The sequence below is a fragment of the Nerophis lumbriciformis genome, linkage group LG02 (genome assembly GCF_033978685.3).
Source record: "Nerophis lumbriciformis linkage group LG02, RoL_Nlum_v2.1, whole genome shotgun sequence".
In the NCBI taxonomy this organism is placed as follows: domain Eukaryota; kingdom Metazoa; phylum Chordata; class Actinopteri; order Syngnathiformes; family Syngnathidae; genus Nerophis; species Nerophis lumbriciformis.
The window spans coordinates 62,804,923-62,823,784 of NC_084549.2; the positions used below are offsets into that span (position 1 = coordinate 62,804,923).

The window sequence follows — 18,862 nt, forward strand, 5'->3', positions numbered from 1 at the left end:
TTTGCAGCTATTACAGCTTCAACTCTTCTGGGAAGGCTGTCCACAAGGTTGCAGAGTGTGTTTATAGGAATTTTCCACCAGTCTTCCAAAAGTGCATTGGTGAGTTCACACACTGATGTTGGTGGAGAAGGCCTGGCTTTCAGTCTCCGTTCTAATTCATCCCAAAGGTCTTCTATTGGGTTCAGGTCAGGCCAGTCAAGTTCATCCAGACCAGACTCTGTCATCCATGTCTTTATGGACCTTGCTTTGTGCACTGGTGCACAGTCATGTTGGAAGAAGAAGGGGCCTGCTCCAAACTGTTCCCACAAGGTTGGGAGCATGGAATTGTCAAAAATGTTTTGGTATCCTGGAGCATTCAAAGGTCCTTTTGCTGGAACTAAGGGGCCAATCCCAACTCTTGGAAAAACAACCCCAAAACTTAATTCCTCCTCCACCAAATTTCACACTCGGCACAATGTAGTCCGAAATGTACCGTTCCCCTGGCAACCTCCAAACCCAGACTTGTCCATCAGATTGCCAGATGGAAAAGTGTGATTCATCACTCCAGAGAACACGTCTCCACTGCTCTAGAGTCCAGTGGCGACGTGCTTTACACCACTGCATCCGACGCTTTGCATTGGACTTGGTGATGTATGGCTTAGATAGAGCTGCTCGGCCATGGAAACCCATTCCATGAAGCTCTCTGCGTACTGTACGTGGGCTAATTGGAAGGTCACAATAAGTGTGGAGCTTTGTAGCAACTGACTGTGCAGAAAGTCGGCAACCTCTTTGCACTATGCGCTTCAACATCCGCTGACCCCTCAGTTTACGTGGCCTACCACTTGGTGGCGCAGTTGCTGTTGTTCCTAAACTCTTCCATTTTCTTATAATAAAGCCGACAGTTGACTTTGCAATATTTAGGAGCGAGGAAATTTCACGACTGGATTTGTTGCACAGGTGGCATCCGATGACAGTTCCACACTGGAAATCACTGAGCTCCTGAGAGCGGCCCATTCTTTCACAAATGTTTGTAGAAACAGTCTCCATGCCTAAGTGCTTGAGGCCAAGTGATTAGGACACCTGATTCGGATCACTTGGATGGGTGGCCAAATACTTTTGGCAATATTATAGTATATGTGTATTATATGAATATTATTTACTGTGATGAGGTAGCGACTTGTCCAGGGTGTACACCGCCTTCCGCCCGAATGCAGCTGAGATAGGCTCCAGCACCCCCGCGACCCCGAACGGGACAAGCGGTAGAAATGGATGGATGGATGAATATTTTATATATATATATATATATATATATATATATATATATATATATATATATATATATATATATATATATGTATGTATATGTATATATATATATATATATATATATATATATATATATATATATATATATATATGTATGTATGTATATATATATATATATATATATATATATATATATATATATATATATATATATATATATATATATATATATATGTATATATATATATATATATATATGTATGTATATATATATATATATATATATATATATATATATGTATGTGTGGGGAAAAAAATCACAAGACTATTTCATCTCTACAGGCCTGTTTCATGAGGGGGGGTTCCCTCAATCATCAGGAGATCTCCTGATGATTGAGGGAACCCCCCCTCATGAAACAGGCCTGTAGAGATGAAATAGTCTTGTGATTTTTTTTCCCACACATACATATATTGCGCTCTACTACGGTATCGAGCACTATTTTTTGGATAACCTTATTAAGACATATATATATATATATATGTATATATATATATATATATATATATATATATAATATACTGTGTATATATATATAAATAATACAATATATGGTATTTTATATATATACATAATATATATAAAATATATTTTATATATTATACAATATATACATATAAATAACATTTAAAAATTTTAAAAAAAAATTAAAAAAATTAAAAAATATATATACACACATATCATTTTTTATTTTTGTTTTAATCGATTTTTTAATTTAAAAAAAAAATCTGAATTAATAAGAATCGCGATTTGGATGTGAATTGATTTTTGTGTGCACCTCTAGAAAGTAATCAATATTGTGATATGTGATGCGTGTCGCAAAATGAAGGTTCTGTTGTTGTTTCCAATTTCTAGTAAAAACAACACGTCAAAGTGTTTTAGGAGTGTGGTTTTGTCTCGGGCGCACAGAACCAAAGTCCTCTTGCCCTTTGCTTTACAAGCGAGCGCCGTAAAGGCGCCGTCGAGAGCTTCTATTTCTAAGTAGCGTTACCTCGTTCTTCAACGATCCGACGATGTAGAGTCTCTCTCGCTCAGAGATCCACGGGTGACTGTTGGGACTGTCGAAGGCCAGAAGTGCCCACAGCACAAACCACAAGAGGCCCACGGCACCTTAACAAACACACACATCACACTTGGTCATCCTGCTCTCACGCGGTAAAAACACTAACAATAAAAACGTGTATGATAACAGACATACTTGGGAACGTACAACATGTATCCCTTTTAGCAGAACCCTGGTTCACACGGCAACACACACATCAATTAGCGTGATGGCGTGCAAAATAATTATCTGACATCTGTGACAATTGCTTTTAAAGACAACTTTGTCCCCTCATTCTATGTCTGCGCCGTCTATACAGAAAGCATAAACAGTGGAAAAAAGGCAGAAACTTGAAGGGTTAACTTTCCCACAGGACTGCAGTCTATTTGTGGCTGGGGTGGGTTGTGGGTTGTGGGTCGGGCGATAAAACCATATCAATAAATATCGCGATATCAATTAAAAATGCGTTTGATAATTTCTTATTCTTCATCGGAAGGAAGCGAAACATGCGAAAGCAAAGTTGGTTGCATGAAGAAAGGCACTCGCTCTCTGGAAGTGATCACGGATCAGTGGGAGTGACACGCTAAGACAGTGGTTCTCAAATGGGGGTACGCGTACCCCTGGGGGTACTTGAAGGTATGCCAAGGGGTACGTGAGATTTTTTTAAAATGTCTGTCAAAAAGAACTGTGAAAAGAAATGCAACAATGCAATATTCAGTGTTGACAGCTAGATTTTTTGTGGACATGTTCCATAAATATTGATGTTAAAGATTTCTTTTTTTGTGAAGAAATGTTTAGAATTAAGTTCATGGATCTCTATTACAATCCCCAAAGAGGGCACTTTAAGTTGATGAGTACTTCTATGTGTAGAAATCTTTATTTATAATTGAATCACTTGTTTATTTTTCAACAAGTTTTTTGTTATTTTTATATCTTTTTTTCCCAAATAGTTCAAGAAAGACCACAACAAATGCGCAATATTTTGCGCTGTTATACAATTTAATAAATCAGAACCTGATGACATAGTGCTGTATTTTACTTCTTTATCTCTTTTTTTCAACCAAAAATGCTTTGCTCTGATTAGGGGGTACTTGAATTAAAAAAATGTTCACAGTGGGTACATCACTGAAAAAAGGTTGAGAACCACTGCGCTAAGAGATAATCAGGTAACAGCATCAACTATCAAGTTTGGTTGCACCATCTTGTTTGATTCTTTGCATGGAGTGAGAAGAGTGAGTAGAAATTAAGAAATTGTGGATAAAACAGGAAATTACAATATGGCAGTTTTTTTTCCCTTCCAAGGGTCTGCGGAAAATACCTATTCTCCGGTTTCTCTATGCTTACATTTTCACACTTTGCACTATTTTCTTTCACTTTATTAAGCATTTCTTACATATTCCTTATTTTTGCACTTTCACTTTAAGAGCTTATTGTTAAGTGTTCAATGTGATTTTACTATTTTGTTGACTTCGAGTGTTTTCCATGCTTGTGTTGACATTTCCTTTCTGCCTTGATAGCTGAGGGGATTATAATCAGAGGAAGGTTACATTTGAAATAAAAATGGTAACATCTAATATTTTTCTCCAAGGTTCTTATTTTCAAATATCAATAATTACCAATATTAACCGTTGTACAAAAGCCATGATACAGTTTTCAGGCATATTGTGGGTCGAATGAAATAGTCGTCTACAAACGGCACAGTTGGCCATGACAGGTTCGCAAAAAAGTGAGTAATACAACAAGAAAAGCACAACAAATATATTTAGAATTAAAAATGAACTTTCTTCAGTCTTTTTTTTAACATCACAAGCAAAACATTTCTGTTCTGTCCTTTACATGGGGAGGGGCCCACGATAGCGCCCGCAATAGGTGCTTTCATGTCAGAATTGCCAAAAATGTCTTCAGTTTTTTGGGGAAAAAAAGAGTATCCAGATTACTTGTTGAATATAGCAAAAAAAATCCTAAATTACAGCAGTGATTCCTCCTGCTCTGTCTCGTTATGCTCTGGCAGACCAGGTTACAATGTGTTTATGTCTTCAGTTTTTTGGGTAAAAAAAAGTGTATCCAGATTACTCGTTGAATATAACAAAAGAAATCCTAAATTACAGCAGTGATTCCTCCTGCTCTGTCTCGTTATGCTCTAGCAGACCAGGTTACAATGTGTTTATGAGCAATGCCAAACAGGTGGCACCAACTCTATTTATAGCAGTGCATCAGAATTAAATGAATTAATTCATGTCAGCCTTTCCTCTGGCTGTCTATAGCTGGGTTGCAATCAAATGACCTAGAGGCACATCTGGACACTTCTGGGTTTCAGGCGATGGTCTAAGTGTCATGTCTGTGTTGATCATGTTTTTGTTTGGCCATGTGCTGTCTGGTTTTGGACTCTTTTTAGTTCCTGCTTTTCACTCCCTTGTCTTGTTTCCATGGTTACCCATTAGTTTCACCTGTTCCACGTTTGGACTCATTGTGCACTCTTGTTTTGTCACCATAGCAACCATTAGTTTTCACCTGTCACGTCACGCACCTGTTTCACATTTTGAGTCACGCACCTGTTTTCGCTAATCATGTCTGTAGTATTTAAGTTCATTGTTTTCAGTTTGTCTTTCTGGCGACATCATACCCCTGTCACACTCTGTTTACCCTTGCTGCTCTTTTTCATGCCGTTTTCTCGTCCAAGTAAGTTTCCTTTATTCATGCCATAGTTTGCAAGTTTTGTTTCATTGTTCATAGTTTCTGCCTTTGTGCAAGTTTTGTGTTTATAGTCAAGTTTTGTACTTCCGCCCATGTGCGCGCCTTTAGTTTGTTTATTTTGTTATAGTAAAAATAAATATGTACTCCCATTCCCGTCTCGCCCGAGCCAACTTTCCGTTGCCTTCTGGAAAAACAAAATCCAAGGACCAAGTCTTGACACTAAGCGCCATTAGGCTACTGTTTATTTAGCTGAATCAGTGCAGATTTTGGCTTATTTTAAAAGGGTTAGAGGCAAATATGAAAGCGACCATGAACATTTTTTTTACAGATTTTTACACTCTTAATAAATATATTTAAAAAAATAATAAAGCACCTGGCTTCCCCGCACAATAACAACTAAACTTTTAGTTTTTGTTAATAAAATCGACATACGGCATAAAAATACTGATGATTGGACCAATAATCACAATATTTATTACTAGGACTTAACATGACGTTAGTTTATTTGCACAAGCAGGTCTTCTTAGTTATATTTCGGCATAGCAACCACAAAAGAACACAAACTAATGCGATCCCTTGTCTTTTCTTTACGTTTAGTTCTGCTCTCAAACACTACTAATATAGTAGAGAATAAACTGGATTGCATCACAGAAAGTTTCTCAAACAAATCAAATGACCAAACAAACATTTTACAAAGTGATCACTGCAGACACAAGCGGTTCGATTGTATTCCACAAGATGATGAAAGTGATATTTTTGAGAGCCATTTCCTTCGACGCACTTTCGTTTTTTTTCCTGACATACCTGTATGAAAAACTTATTTCGGGACTAAATGAAAGTTATTTCCTATCCCTCTATTTGAACGACAGGAACACTCAAGAAGAGAACAGCAATACGTCATTTTCTGTTCAAACTTTACACTCACTGTCACTTGTTTTAATGCTACTAAGCTGAAGCTGCTTGACCACCGTGTGAATTAAGCCGCCAAGAAGAAAACCAGATGTGACGTCATACGTAACCCTCCTATTCTGTACAAACAACATAGGCGAGCACATGAAGTGACAAACTCCTCCCACCACTAACTCACATTTTGAGGTATAACCCCCGACAGAGATCTACCTGTCGGGTACTGTTTTCAGGAGAGGTGTCCCGACACAACCGTTTCACTTCCAATACAATACCCATTTTTGGAGCCTTGAGTGCTGGCCGATACCAACATTATCCGGTAAAGTTTCAGCACAGCTTATACATATTTTTGTTATTTTGTAGTGTGAAACATTAGAATAAGTTTGAAATTAATCAAACAGAGAACAACGGTAAGTATGAAAAACACTAACCTGTTTATTATTTACCGTCTGGAATGGACTTAGGCTGTCTTTAAGTCGAAGTGGAGTGGTAATTGTTAATTTTTTCTGGCAACACCTTAACTTATAAGTTAAACTTAACATGCAGTAAATTAAATAATGCAAACACATTTGTTACAGGATACTTTCTGACATGCTTGACTTTGTATGTGTACGTAATATGCAACTAAAATAATTTGATACTTGTTAATATAGACAAATTGTTCAATGTATGTGTGCTATTGTGTGCTTAGCTGTTGTGTAGCTGCTAGATCCTAGTAGCCTCTAGCCTACCATGTATACTGTTTGTACAGGACTTGACTAAATATATGGTAAATGGGTTATACTTGTATAGCACTTTTCTACCTTTTTTAAGGAACTCAAAGCGCTTTGACACTATTTCCACATTCACCCAATCACACATATGACTAAATTATGACCAATTATCAGACCAATATCAATATGGGATCAGAACACCCCCAGTTTTGACGTCATCCGCTGTTTCGCTAAACAGCAAACTAAATATTAGCGTCTAGTTCTTGGTGTGACGCAGTGCACCTGTACGAGTGCAATGGTAAACATTTTGTTCAGTGAATATTGAAAGAAGGCATCAGTACATGACGTTAACATTACCGTAAATTCCGGCCAATAAGCCGCTACTTGTTTCCTATGCTTTGCACCCTGCGGCTTATAAAACAGTGCGGCTAATTTTAGGGCTTTTCTTCGCCAACGGCCATAATGTTTTGTAGTCAACAAATAGTTTTCAACACCGACAGAGACACTCAAAATGTATGTTATTGTTTGTGCGAGGGGGCCATCATTTGGACGAGTTTGCTCACTGCAGATTGAAAACGTATTTTCTGTTTCGTTCATTGAATCGGAAGTATAACCGTTCATTGCGTTTCTGCTCGAAATAATTCCTCAAGCAACGTTTGTAAGTTTTACAATATAACTAAAACATATCTTACTTATATATTACTACCGTTATGTAATCAAGCTAGCGCCATTAGCAAGTATGCTAACAAGTTTGCAAGTGTCTGTGTTAGTATTATTAACTTACAATGGCATTCTTTGTGTATTGTTTCAGTTTCGTAAATTCACCAAAACGCCACCGTGGAGTTATAGAGTCTGTTTAGCTGATTGGAGAGCTAGCGCAGTGGGTCCATGACGATAACTTCTGTTTTGTTTGATCAGCCGTTTTACTGCCGTGTTACAGACACCGTTTGGAAACAATTAAAGTACGTGAATAAACGTTTGCTAACAACTCATTTTACAACGTATATATCTGCGGTTTATAGTCCGGTGCATACTTGCCAACCCTCTCGGATTTTCCGGGAGACTCCCGAAATTCAGCGCCTCTCCCGAAAACCTCTCAGGACAAATTTTCTCCCGAAAATCTCCCGAAATTCAGGCGGACTCAGGTCCATGCGGACCTGAGTCCGCTTTCCCACAATATAAACAGTGTGCCTGCCCAATCACGTTACAACTGTAGAATGATGGACTGCGAGTTCTTGGTTTCTTATGTGGGTTTATTGTTAGGCAGATTTATTAACGTCCTCCCAGCGCGGTAACAACACACAACAGCAGTCACGTTTTTGTCTACCGTAAAGCAGTTCGTCTGCCGTAAACAGCAATGTTGTGACACTCTTAAACAGGACAATACTGCCATTTAGTGCATTTGATGAAAGCACTTTTGTGCGTGCCACACAGCAATGCATAATCAGAGAGGGTGTTCAGCATGGTTAGAAAAATAGTGACAGAGAATGGAACAAGGATGAACAATTCAACCCTTAACTCAACAATGAGTAGATGAGTGTTATGCGTGTGTATATGTGTAAATAAATGAACACTGAAATTCAAGTATTTATTATATATATATATATATATATATATATATATATATATATATATATATGATAAAATGTATATATATTTATAGCTAGAATTCACTGAAAGTCAAGTATTTCTTATATATATATATAAGAAATACATGAAATACTTGACTTAGTATTTCTTATAAATATATATATATATATATATATATATATATATATATATATATATATATATATATATATATATGTATATATATATATATATATATATATATATGAAATACTTGACTTGGTGAATTCTAGCTGTAAATATACTCCTCCCCTCTTAACCACGTCCCCAACCACGCCACCCCCGAAATCGGAGGTCTCAAGGTTGACAAGTATGGTCCGGTGCAACTAATATATGTGGGAAATTTTTCTTCTAAAATTTAAGTGGGTACGGCTTAAATTATGGTGCGCTCTATAGCCTGGAAATGACGGTATTTTGTCCTTACCAAAGACGTAGAAGACGTAGGTCCAGTCCAAGTAGAAGCAGATTTCACCAGACAACGGGAGGGACACCACCGTGCCTAATTGGGCTCCTGTCAGACATTGTTGCTCAGAATGAACTGGTGTTGCTGGACTCAAAGGTTGGAAGACATTTCATTACATGGTCTCGTTCGTCTCACCGATGTAGGAGATGCTGAGAAGGCGGCTCCTCTCCAGGGGTGGCGCCCACGCTGCCCACATGCTGTACATGGCGGGGAAAGTGACGCCCTGCACGCAGACACAAAGACTTTGGTGCATGATGGTCACAATGCACTCAAGGTGAATAGTAAATACACAACGATGCTATTCGGTGGTGGTTTTCTTCGAATACAATGTACAAATGCAGAGTGGCAAACAGTCACACAATTGTGCATTAAAAAGGTCTTTGTGTGGATGCAAACCCAAATATTGTTCAGCATTGTTGTATAATGTAGTGTAAATACTGTTAGAGAAGCATTGTGCATCCAAACTATTTCAAAAAGTTACTGCATGTAGTGTGCAAATGCAAACAATAGGGAGTAAACGATAAAGGTGGAGCTATAAACACTGAGGCGGTTCTTTAAAACACAAATAGCTCGCGGCTAACATCCGTCTGCAGTGAGTTCAAATATATAAGGACGAGGAATAGCTAAGTACACACAGTAGGAGGATACAATAACAAATCGCTAACAGCAAGCTAGCGCTCCTCAATGTCAGCAAATGTGTGGATCTATACAAATATAGACTGTAACGATAAATACAACTGCCCTATTTAGTCGATACTACAATCGATATTTTTTTATTATCACAAAATCTTTTGTCTTTTTTTTTTTAATTGTTTATAAACTCAGGAAATACGTCCCTGGACACAGGAGAACTTTAATTATGACCAATGTATGATCCTGTAACTACTTGGTATTGGATATATAACCAAATTTGTACTATCACCTAAAACGTATGTAAAATATCCAAACATTGATTGATTGATTGAGACTTTCATTAGTAGGTTGCACAGTGAAGTACATATTCCGTACAATTGACCACTAAATGGTAACACCCGAATAAGTTTTCCAACTTGTTTAAGTCGGGGTCCACTTAAATTGATTCATGATACAGATATATACTATCATATATACTATCATCGGGGGGAGAAATGGATATTGGAACAGTGTAGGTCTGACTTGGTAGGATGTGGACAGCAAGTAGTAGAGAGAGAGAGAGAGAGAGAGAGAGAGATCAGAAGGCATAAGAAAAAGTATCTGCATTTCATTGTTTACATTTGATTATTAACAATCCGGGGAGGGTGTTAGTTTAGGGTTGTAGCTGCCTGGAGGTGAACTTTTATTGCGGTTTTGAAGGAGGATAGAGATGCACTTTCTTTTATACCTGTTGGGAGCGCATTCCACATTGATGTGGCATAAAATGAGAATGAGTTAAGACCTTTGTTAGTTCGGAATCTGGGTTTAACGTGGTTAGTGGAGCTCCCCATGGTGTTGTGGTTATGGCGGTCATTTACGTTAAGGAAGTAGTTTGACATGTACTTCGGTATCAGGGAGGTGTAGCGGATTTTATAGACTAGGCTCAGTGCAAGTTGTTTTACTCTGTCCTCCACCCTGAGCCAGCCCACTTTGGAGAAGTGGGTAGGAGTGAGGTGGGATCTGGGGTGGAGGTCTAGAAGTAATCTGACTAGCTTGTTCTGGGATGTTTGGAGTTTAGATTTGAGGGTTTTGGAGGTGCTAGGGTACCAGGAGGTGCATGCGTAATCGAAAAAGGGTTGAACGAGAGTTCCCGCCAAAATCCTCATGGTGCTTTTGTTGACCAGAGAGGAGATTCTATAGAGAAATCTCGTTCGTTGGTTGACCTTTTTGATTACCTTTGTTGCCATTTTATCACAGGAAAGATTAGCCTCTAGAATGGAACCTAGGTAGGTGACCTCATCTTTCCTGGTGATAACAATGTCACTCACAACAGAAGAATAAGTGATTATTACATTTAACAGAAGTGTAGATAGAACATTATAAACACAAAGTAAGCAGATATTATCAGTAAATAAACAAGTAGTTTAAAAATCCATGATAACTTTGACAGAATAATAGAATGAGAAATTACACAATATGTTACTGCATGATTGTCACACACACTAGGTGTGGTGAGATTATCCTCTGCATTGTCAACAGACAAATTAGGAGCCTTTGTTTGCTTACTTACTGCTAAAAGACAAGTTATCCTTGTATCTACTGGAATTTGCAGCATTGTGCAGAATTGTCTTCTTTTGTGTCTCGTACGGTTTTACAAAATCCAAAACCAGTGAAGTTGGCACGTTGTGTAATTGGTAAATAAAAACAGAATACAATGATTTGCAAATCCTTTTCAACCTACATTCAATTGAATACACTGCAAAGACGAGCTATTTAACGTTCGAACTGGAAAACTTTGTTATTTTTTGCAAACATTAGCTCATTTGGAATTTGATGCCTGCAACATTCTTCAAAAAAGCTGGCACAAGTGGCAAAAAAGACTGAGAAAGTTGAGGAATGCTCATCGAACACTTATTTGAAACATCCCACAGGTGAACAGACTAATTGGGAACAAGTGGGTGACATGATTGGGTTATAAAAGCAGCTTCCATGAAACACAAACAAGGATGGGGCGAGGGTCAGCACTTTGTGAACAAATGCTTAAGCAAATTGTCCAACATTTCTCAACTTTAGGGATTTCACCATCTACAGTCTGTCATATCATCAAAAGGTTCAGAGAATCTGGAGTAATCACTGCACGTAAGCGGGAAGACCGAAAACCAACATTGAATGCCCGTAACCTTCGATCCCTCAGGCGGTACTGCATCAAAAACCGACACCAGTGTGTAAAGGATATCACCACATGGGTTCAGGAAAAATTCAGAAAACCACTGTCAGTAACTACAGTTCGTCGTTACATCTGTAAGTGCAAGTTATACAACGCGAAAGCCATTTATCAACAACACCCAGAAACGCAGTCGGCTTTGCTGGGCCCGAGATCATCTAAAATGGACTGATGCAAAGTGGAAAAGTGTTCTGTGGTCTGATAAGTCGACATTTCAAATTGTTTTTGGAAACTGTGGACGTTGTGTCCTCCGGACCAAAGAGGAAAAAAAGAACCATCTGGACTGTTATTGGCGCAGAGTTCAAAAGCCAGCATCTATGATGGTATTGGGGTGTACTAGTGCCCAAATCATGGGTAACTTAAACATATGTGAAAGCACCATTAATGCTGAAAGTTACATACAGGTTTTGGAGCAACATATGTTGCCATCCAAGCAACATTATCATGGCCGCCCCTGCTTATTTCAGCAGTACACGTTCTACAGCGTGGATTCGTAGTAAAAGAGGATATCACCACATGGGCTCAGGAACACTTCAGAAACCCACTGTCAGTAACTACAGTTGGTCGCTACATCTGTAAGTGCAAGTTAAAACTCTCCTATGCAAGGCGAAAACCGTTTATCAACAACACCCAGAAACGCTGTCGGCTTTGCTGGGCCTGAGCTCATCTAAGATGGACTGATACAAAGTGGAAAAGTGTTCTGTGGTCTGACGAGTCCACATTTCAAATTATTTTTGAAAACTGTGGACGTTGTGTCCTCCGGACCAAAGAGTAAAAGAACCATCCGGAGTGTTATAGGCGCAAAGTGTAAAAGCCAGCATCTGTGATGGTATGGGGGTGTATTAGTGGCAAAGACATGGGTAACTTGCACATCTGTGAAGGTGCCATTAATGCTGAAAGGGACATACAGGTTTTGGAGCAACATATGTTGCCATCCAAGCAACGTTACCATGGACGCCCCTGCTTATTTCAGCAAGACAATGCCAAGCCACGTGTTACATCAACGTGGCTTCATAGTAAAAGAGTGCGGGTACTAGACTGGCCTGCCTGTAGTCCAGACCTGTCTCCCATTGAAAATGTGTGGTGCATTATGAAGCCTAAAATACTACAACGGAGACCCCGGACTGTTGAACAACTTAAGCTGTACATCAAGCAAGAATGGGAAAGAATTCAACCCGAAAAGCTTCAAAAATTGGTCTCCTCAGTTTCCAAACGTTTACTGAGTGTTGTTAAAAGGAAAGGCCATGTAACACAGTGGCAAAAATGCCACTGTGCCAACTTTTTTGCAATGTGTTGCTGCCATTAAATTCTAAGTTAATGATTATTTGCACAAAAAAAAATTATACTTTCTCAGTTCGAACATTAAATATCTTGTCTTTGCAGTGTATTCAATTGAATATAAGTTGAAAAGGATTTGCAAATCATTGTATTCTATTTTTATTTACCATTCACACAAAGTGCCAACTTCACTGCCAACCTCCGGGCGGATGATTTTAGGTTGTCCTGAAGAATTTGGAGGTAATCCTCCTTTTTCATTGTCCCATTTAAAGCACCAGTTCCATTGGCAGCAAAACAGGCCCAGAGCATAATACTACCACCCCCATGCTTGACGGTGGGAATGGTGTTCCTGGGATTAAAGGCCTCACCTTTTCTCCTCCAAACATATTGCTGGGTATTGTGGCCAAACAGCTCATTTTTTGTTTCATCTGACATCACATGGACAAAGATAAGACATTCTGAAAGAAAGTTCTGTGGTCAGATGAAACAAAAATTGAGCTGTTTGGCCACAATACCCAGCAATATGTTTGGAGGAGAAAAGGTGAGGCCTTTAATCCCAGGAACACCATGCCCACCGTCAAGCATGGTGGTGGTAGTATTATGCTCTGGGCCTGTTTTGCTGCCAAAGGAACTGGTGATTTACACAGAGTAAATGGGACAATGAAAAAGGAGGATTACCTCCAAATTCTTCAGGACAACCTAAAATCATCAGCCCGGAGGTTGGGTCTTGGGCGCAGTCGGGTGTTCCAACAGGAGAATGACCCCAAACACACGTCAAAAGTGGTAAAGGAATGGCTAAATCAGGCTAGAATTAAGGTTTTAGAATGGACTTCCCAAAGTCCTGACTTAAACGTGTGGACAATGAGGAGTGGTCAAAAATTCAAGCAGAAGCTTGTGGATGGCTACCAAAAGTGCCTTATTGCAGTGAAACTTGCCAAGGGACATGTAAGCAAATATTAACATTGCTGTATGTATACTTTTGACCCAGCAGATTTGGTCACATTTTCAGTAGACCCATAATAAATTCATAAAAGAACCAAACTTCATGAATGTTTTTTGTGACCAACAAGTATGTGCTCCAATCACTCTATCACAAAAAAATAAGAGTTGTAGAAATTATTGGAAACTCAAGACAGCCATGACATTATGTCCTTTACAAGTGTATGTAAACTTTTGATCACGACTGTATATTTAAAGTTATTGTTTTTTTTTAATTAAGCGTAATTCCATGAGTAATAAATTACTTCATGGGTTAAGTAATGAGTAATTATAATTAATTGCTTCTTCTTTTTTTTTTAATTCTCAGAACAGTAACAGTAATGTGGTTTTGAGTTACAACTAAACACTTTGCAGGTTTTGTTTGTAATACCAATGTGTAACGATATAGATATGGACCAAAACTAATATTGCCTGTATTTTTAGACCTAATCACGATATATAGTAACACTATTGCTAATACTTGGTTAATATTCAGTGTTTTATTAGTGGGTTTTATGACATCATAACTCCTATTAGCTCCATTGTTAGCTGACTTTTATTTACATTTATTTATGAGTTATAATGCATTTAAATAAAAACAGGTGTTCTTGTGAGTGATAGGCAAAATTCCAAACAAAGTGCAGTTCCCCTTTAATCATGTGGAACTTTGAGGGGAACTATTTACCTACTACTGTACTGCGACAAGTCAACAGGTCTTTTTAAGTCTATTTTTTTGTTCTTCAAACGTCGATTGCTTACCTCTCCGATCCCTTCCAGAACCCTGACAGCGATGAGGTAACCGGCGCCCAGGTCGGCCGCCAAAGGTGTGAGCAGCGTGAACACGACCGTGCCCAGGATTCCGAAACCCAGAAGCCACTTGGGGCCGAAGCGGCTGGCCAGGTAACCTCCGGGGATTTGCGTGAAGATGTAGCCGTAGAAAAACGAACCCAGAATCCAGCCTTGCGTCTCAACGTCCCAGTCGTACACGCTGGCCTGTTAGAAGAGTGTGCAGGGGTCACATTTATTTATAAATTTACAACTAAATGACCCCGGCGGTGTGGATGAAGTGTAGAAAATCACCGAGTGGTTGCGTCCCGGGCGTTGCGGGCTGGGGTGAGGGGCGCACACGGAGGTGCTGTGGTTGGTGTGGGGCTGGTGGGTGGCGTTAAGCATGTCCACCATGGCCACGCTCAGGTTGACCCGCAAGGAGTAGACAACAAAGAAGCCGTAGGAGGATAGCAAGGCCAGAAGGTAACGGGTTGAGCAGCATGCCGGAGCTAAGAAGTCACAAAAAAAATTTTTAAATTTATTTCCAAACAGGTCACAGCAAACAACGGCTCCTCCATTTTAGTCGTCAGAACGAAACAATCATCAAAAAAGGTCAACGAGCTGTGAAAATGCTCAGAAGCCATTCATTGTTTTATACTTCATACAGAGTAGTGTCTTCAAATCAGACCTCTATAGCCTCACTGGTGTCAAACTAAAGGCCCGGGGGCCACATCTGGCTGGCACAACATTCTTCCTATATATAGGGCCTATAAAACGATATCAATATACATCGCAATAGACACGTAATCGATGTCAATAAAAAATGCATTTGAAAAAACCTTTATACTATGTGTATATATATATATATATATATATATATATATATATATATATATATATATATATCCATCCATCCATTTTCTACCGCTTATTCCCTTCGGGGTTGCGGGGGGCACTGGAGCCTATCTCAGCTACAATCGGGCGGAAGGCTGGGTACACCCTGGACAAGTCGCCACCTCATCGCAGGGCCAACACAGATACACATTCACACTCACATTCACACACTAGGGCCAATTTAGTGTTGCCAATCAACTTATCCCCAGGTGCATGTCTTTGGAAGTGCGAGGAAGCCGGAGTACCCGGAGGGTGATCATCAGATCAGTCATTATATCTCGTAGTCCACCCGGACCACAGTCTTGGGGGCGTGCCTTAAAGGCACTGCCTTTAACGTCCTCTACGAGCTGTCGTCACGTCCGCTTTCCATTCTAACAACGTGCCGGCCCAGTCAGTCACAAGATATGTGCGACTTCCGTATGAACACACACGGTAATGCAACGCATACTTGATCAACAGCAATACAGGTTACACTGAGAGTGCCGGTATAAACAACTTTAACAATGTTAGAAATATACGCCACGCTGTGAATCCACACCAAAAAGGAGTGACCAACACATTTCGGGAGAACATCCGCACCGTAACACAACATAAACACAACAGAACAAATACCCAGAACCTTTTGCAGCACTAACTCTTCCAAGACGCTACAATATACCCCCCCCCCCTCCCCAACTTGTAGCTCCCGGAAGAGTTAGTGCTGCAAAGGGTTCTAGGTATTTGATCTGTTGTGTTTATGTTGTGTTATGGTGCAAATGTTCTCCCGAAATGTGTTTGTCATTCTTGTTTAGTGTGGGTTCACAGTGTGGCGTATATTTGTAACAAAACTTAAAGTTGTTTATACGGCAGCCCTCAGTGTAACCTGTATCGCTGTTGATCAAGTATGCGTTGCATTCACTTGAGTGTGCATGCAGAAGCCGCACATATTACGCACATATTATGTGACTGGGCCAGCACATGTTGGACTGGATGAAAAGCAGATGTGACGATTTTTCGGGGCGGACACTGAAATCTGGTACTCTCCCGGGATGGTTGGCAAGTATGAGAATTAGCGGTGAATGCGGTGTTACTGCGGCACCGCCGCTGAATATAATCGGTGGGCCAGCTCTAGTGTTAATTTGATATCGCCTCAAGGGCCAAGTGAAATTACACGGCGGGCCAAATTTGGCCCGCGGGCCAGAGTTTGACACCCATGGATTACGTCAATTAATCAAACAGACTAATTGATAGATTACTCAATTACTAAAATAATCGATACCAGCGGCCCGAGTCATATTATAACACACACACACAGAGAGAATAGTAGCTTGTACTTAATGTCTACCTAACAAAAAAACAAGTACAAATAGTTAGATTCTCACCAGCACAATAAAAGTAGTCCATGTTCCGTACCGAGCGGCGGTCTTGTGACCAGGGCCGGAGGACGTTCCAACGTCGTTAGCGACACATTAGTGAACGCAAACATAGCATTTGTTTGGAAATAATACTCTTTATTTGATTAAACGTGTTAGCCTAAGGAATGTTAGCTTCAAGTGCCAAGTCTCACCCTTCTGGACGTTTCCTTCATGTCCCCGATGAAGAAGAGGCGTTTGCTGCTCCTCTTCTTCCGTGTCCGAACCGCGCGACTCCATTCGGTCCCAGGTTTATTTATTTCGTTTGGTTTAGTTTCCAGCGGCGGTGGGGTATTTTTTTTTTTTAGTTCCACCATGAAAAACTGCCAGGACAGCAAGCGAACGTCAACAAAACAAGCAGGAAGTGGAGAAATGTGACGTTCGCGAACGAGCCGAGTCTTTTGAACGCCTCTTTTAGGTGGACTGATTCGCAGTTGTGAGCTGTGTGTAAGTTAGTTCGGGAGCCGTTTGTATGAACATGCGGATAAAATGTCACCCAACAGGCAAACTGAACTAAAAGAAATTACGTTTTGAAATTATTTGTATTTTTATTTGATTTAGACTTACACTTCCTTTTTATTGTCATTCAAATTTGAACTTTACAGTACAGATAAGACCGAAATTTTGTTGCACTCATGGTAGTGCAGGATAAAAAAAACAATAAGGTGCAGATATAAATAAAAAGATTACTGTACAGATAAATATATTGCACTTTTGCATATGCATCCAGGTTTATGTATGTATGTTATATTGTCTTTATATTCCAGCGAGTTAATCCATTTTTGGGGGGAATTGAGGGGATAATTATGATGCGTTCAAGAGTCTTACGGCCTGAGGGAAGAAGCTGTTACAGAACCTGGATGTTCTGCTTGAGAGGCTGCGGAATAGTGATGGGTTGATGAGGCGTCATGAAGCGTTTCGACACATTGCAAAACTGTATTGATGCTGTGTCACTAAATACTGACATCTGCTGGACATTAAAAAGCCCTACGGGCAACCTATGGACCGACTCAACTGACACTGATTTTATGACCTAGTATATACAATAATATAAACCAAGACATTGTATTTCATTTAGGATTATTTCATATCTTCATTTAAATAAAAATATATTTTTATCTTTTTTAGATACAGTCAACTAATAATGTGAACATGTATCATAACATGGAAATCTAAGAGAACGTGTTTTGAATGAGGATGCTTGTGGACTGGGAATTTTAATTTTAATTTTTTTTTACACATTTTTATTAAAAAAAAACAGTTTTTCCAACGTATTAAATTTTAGACGATTTCTCCATCCATCTTCTTCCGCTTATCCGAGGTCGGGTCGTGGGGGCAGCAGCCTAAGCAGGGAAGCCCAGACTTCCCTCTCCCCAACCACTTCGTCCAGCTCTTCCCGGGGGATCCCGAGGCGTTCCCAGGCCAGCCGGGAGACATAGTCTTCCCAACGTGTCCTGGGTCGGACGTGCCCTAAACACCTCCCTAGGGAGGCGTTCGGGTGGCATCCTGACCAGATGCCCGAACCACCTCATCTGGCTCCTCTCGATGAGGAGGAGCAGCGGCTTTACTTTGAGCTCCCCCCGGATGACAGAGTTTCTCACCCTATCTCTAAGAGAGAGCCCCGCCACCCGACGGAGGAAACTCAATTCGGCCGCTTGTACCCGTGATCTTGTCCTTTCGGCCATAACCCAAAACTCATGACCATAGGTGAGGATGGGAACGTAGATTGACCGTTAAATTGAGAGCTTTGCCTTACGGCTCAGCTCCTTCTTCACTACAACGGATCGATACAGCGTCCGCATTACTGAAGACGCTGCACCGATCCGCCTGTCGATCTCACGATCCACTCTTCCCTCACTCGTGAACAAGACTCCTAGGTACTTGATCTCCTCCCCAACCTGGAGATGGCACTCCACCCTTTTCCGGGCGAGAACCATGGCCCTGTAGACGATTTCTCTTCTTAGTTA

The 18,862-nt window shown here is 40.0% G+C and overlaps 1 protein-coding gene across 2 annotated transcripts in view; it reads right to left on the minus strand.

Moving 5' to 3' along the window:
• Positions 1–17,318, minus strand: part of slc17a5 (solute carrier family 17 member 5) — a 38,023-nt gene extending 20,705 nt beyond the window's left edge. The window contains exons 1-6 of one of the 2 annotated variants that reach the window (XM_061966238.1): positions 17,051–17,318; positions 14,923–15,119; positions 14,602–14,835; positions 8,886–8,973; positions 8,712–8,798; positions 2,295–2,413 (exon numbers count right to left, since the gene is read on the minus strand). In XM_061966238.1, coding sequence (XP_061822222.1) covers positions 2,295–2,413; positions 8,712–8,798; positions 8,886–8,973; positions 14,602–14,835; positions 14,923–15,119; positions 17,051–17,135 — 810 coding nt within the window. In that variant the 5' untranslated portion in view covers positions 17,136–17,318. The other variant, XM_061966245.1, reaches the window with a different exon arrangement.
• Between the last annotated feature and the right edge of the window lie 1,544 nt (positions 17,319–18,862).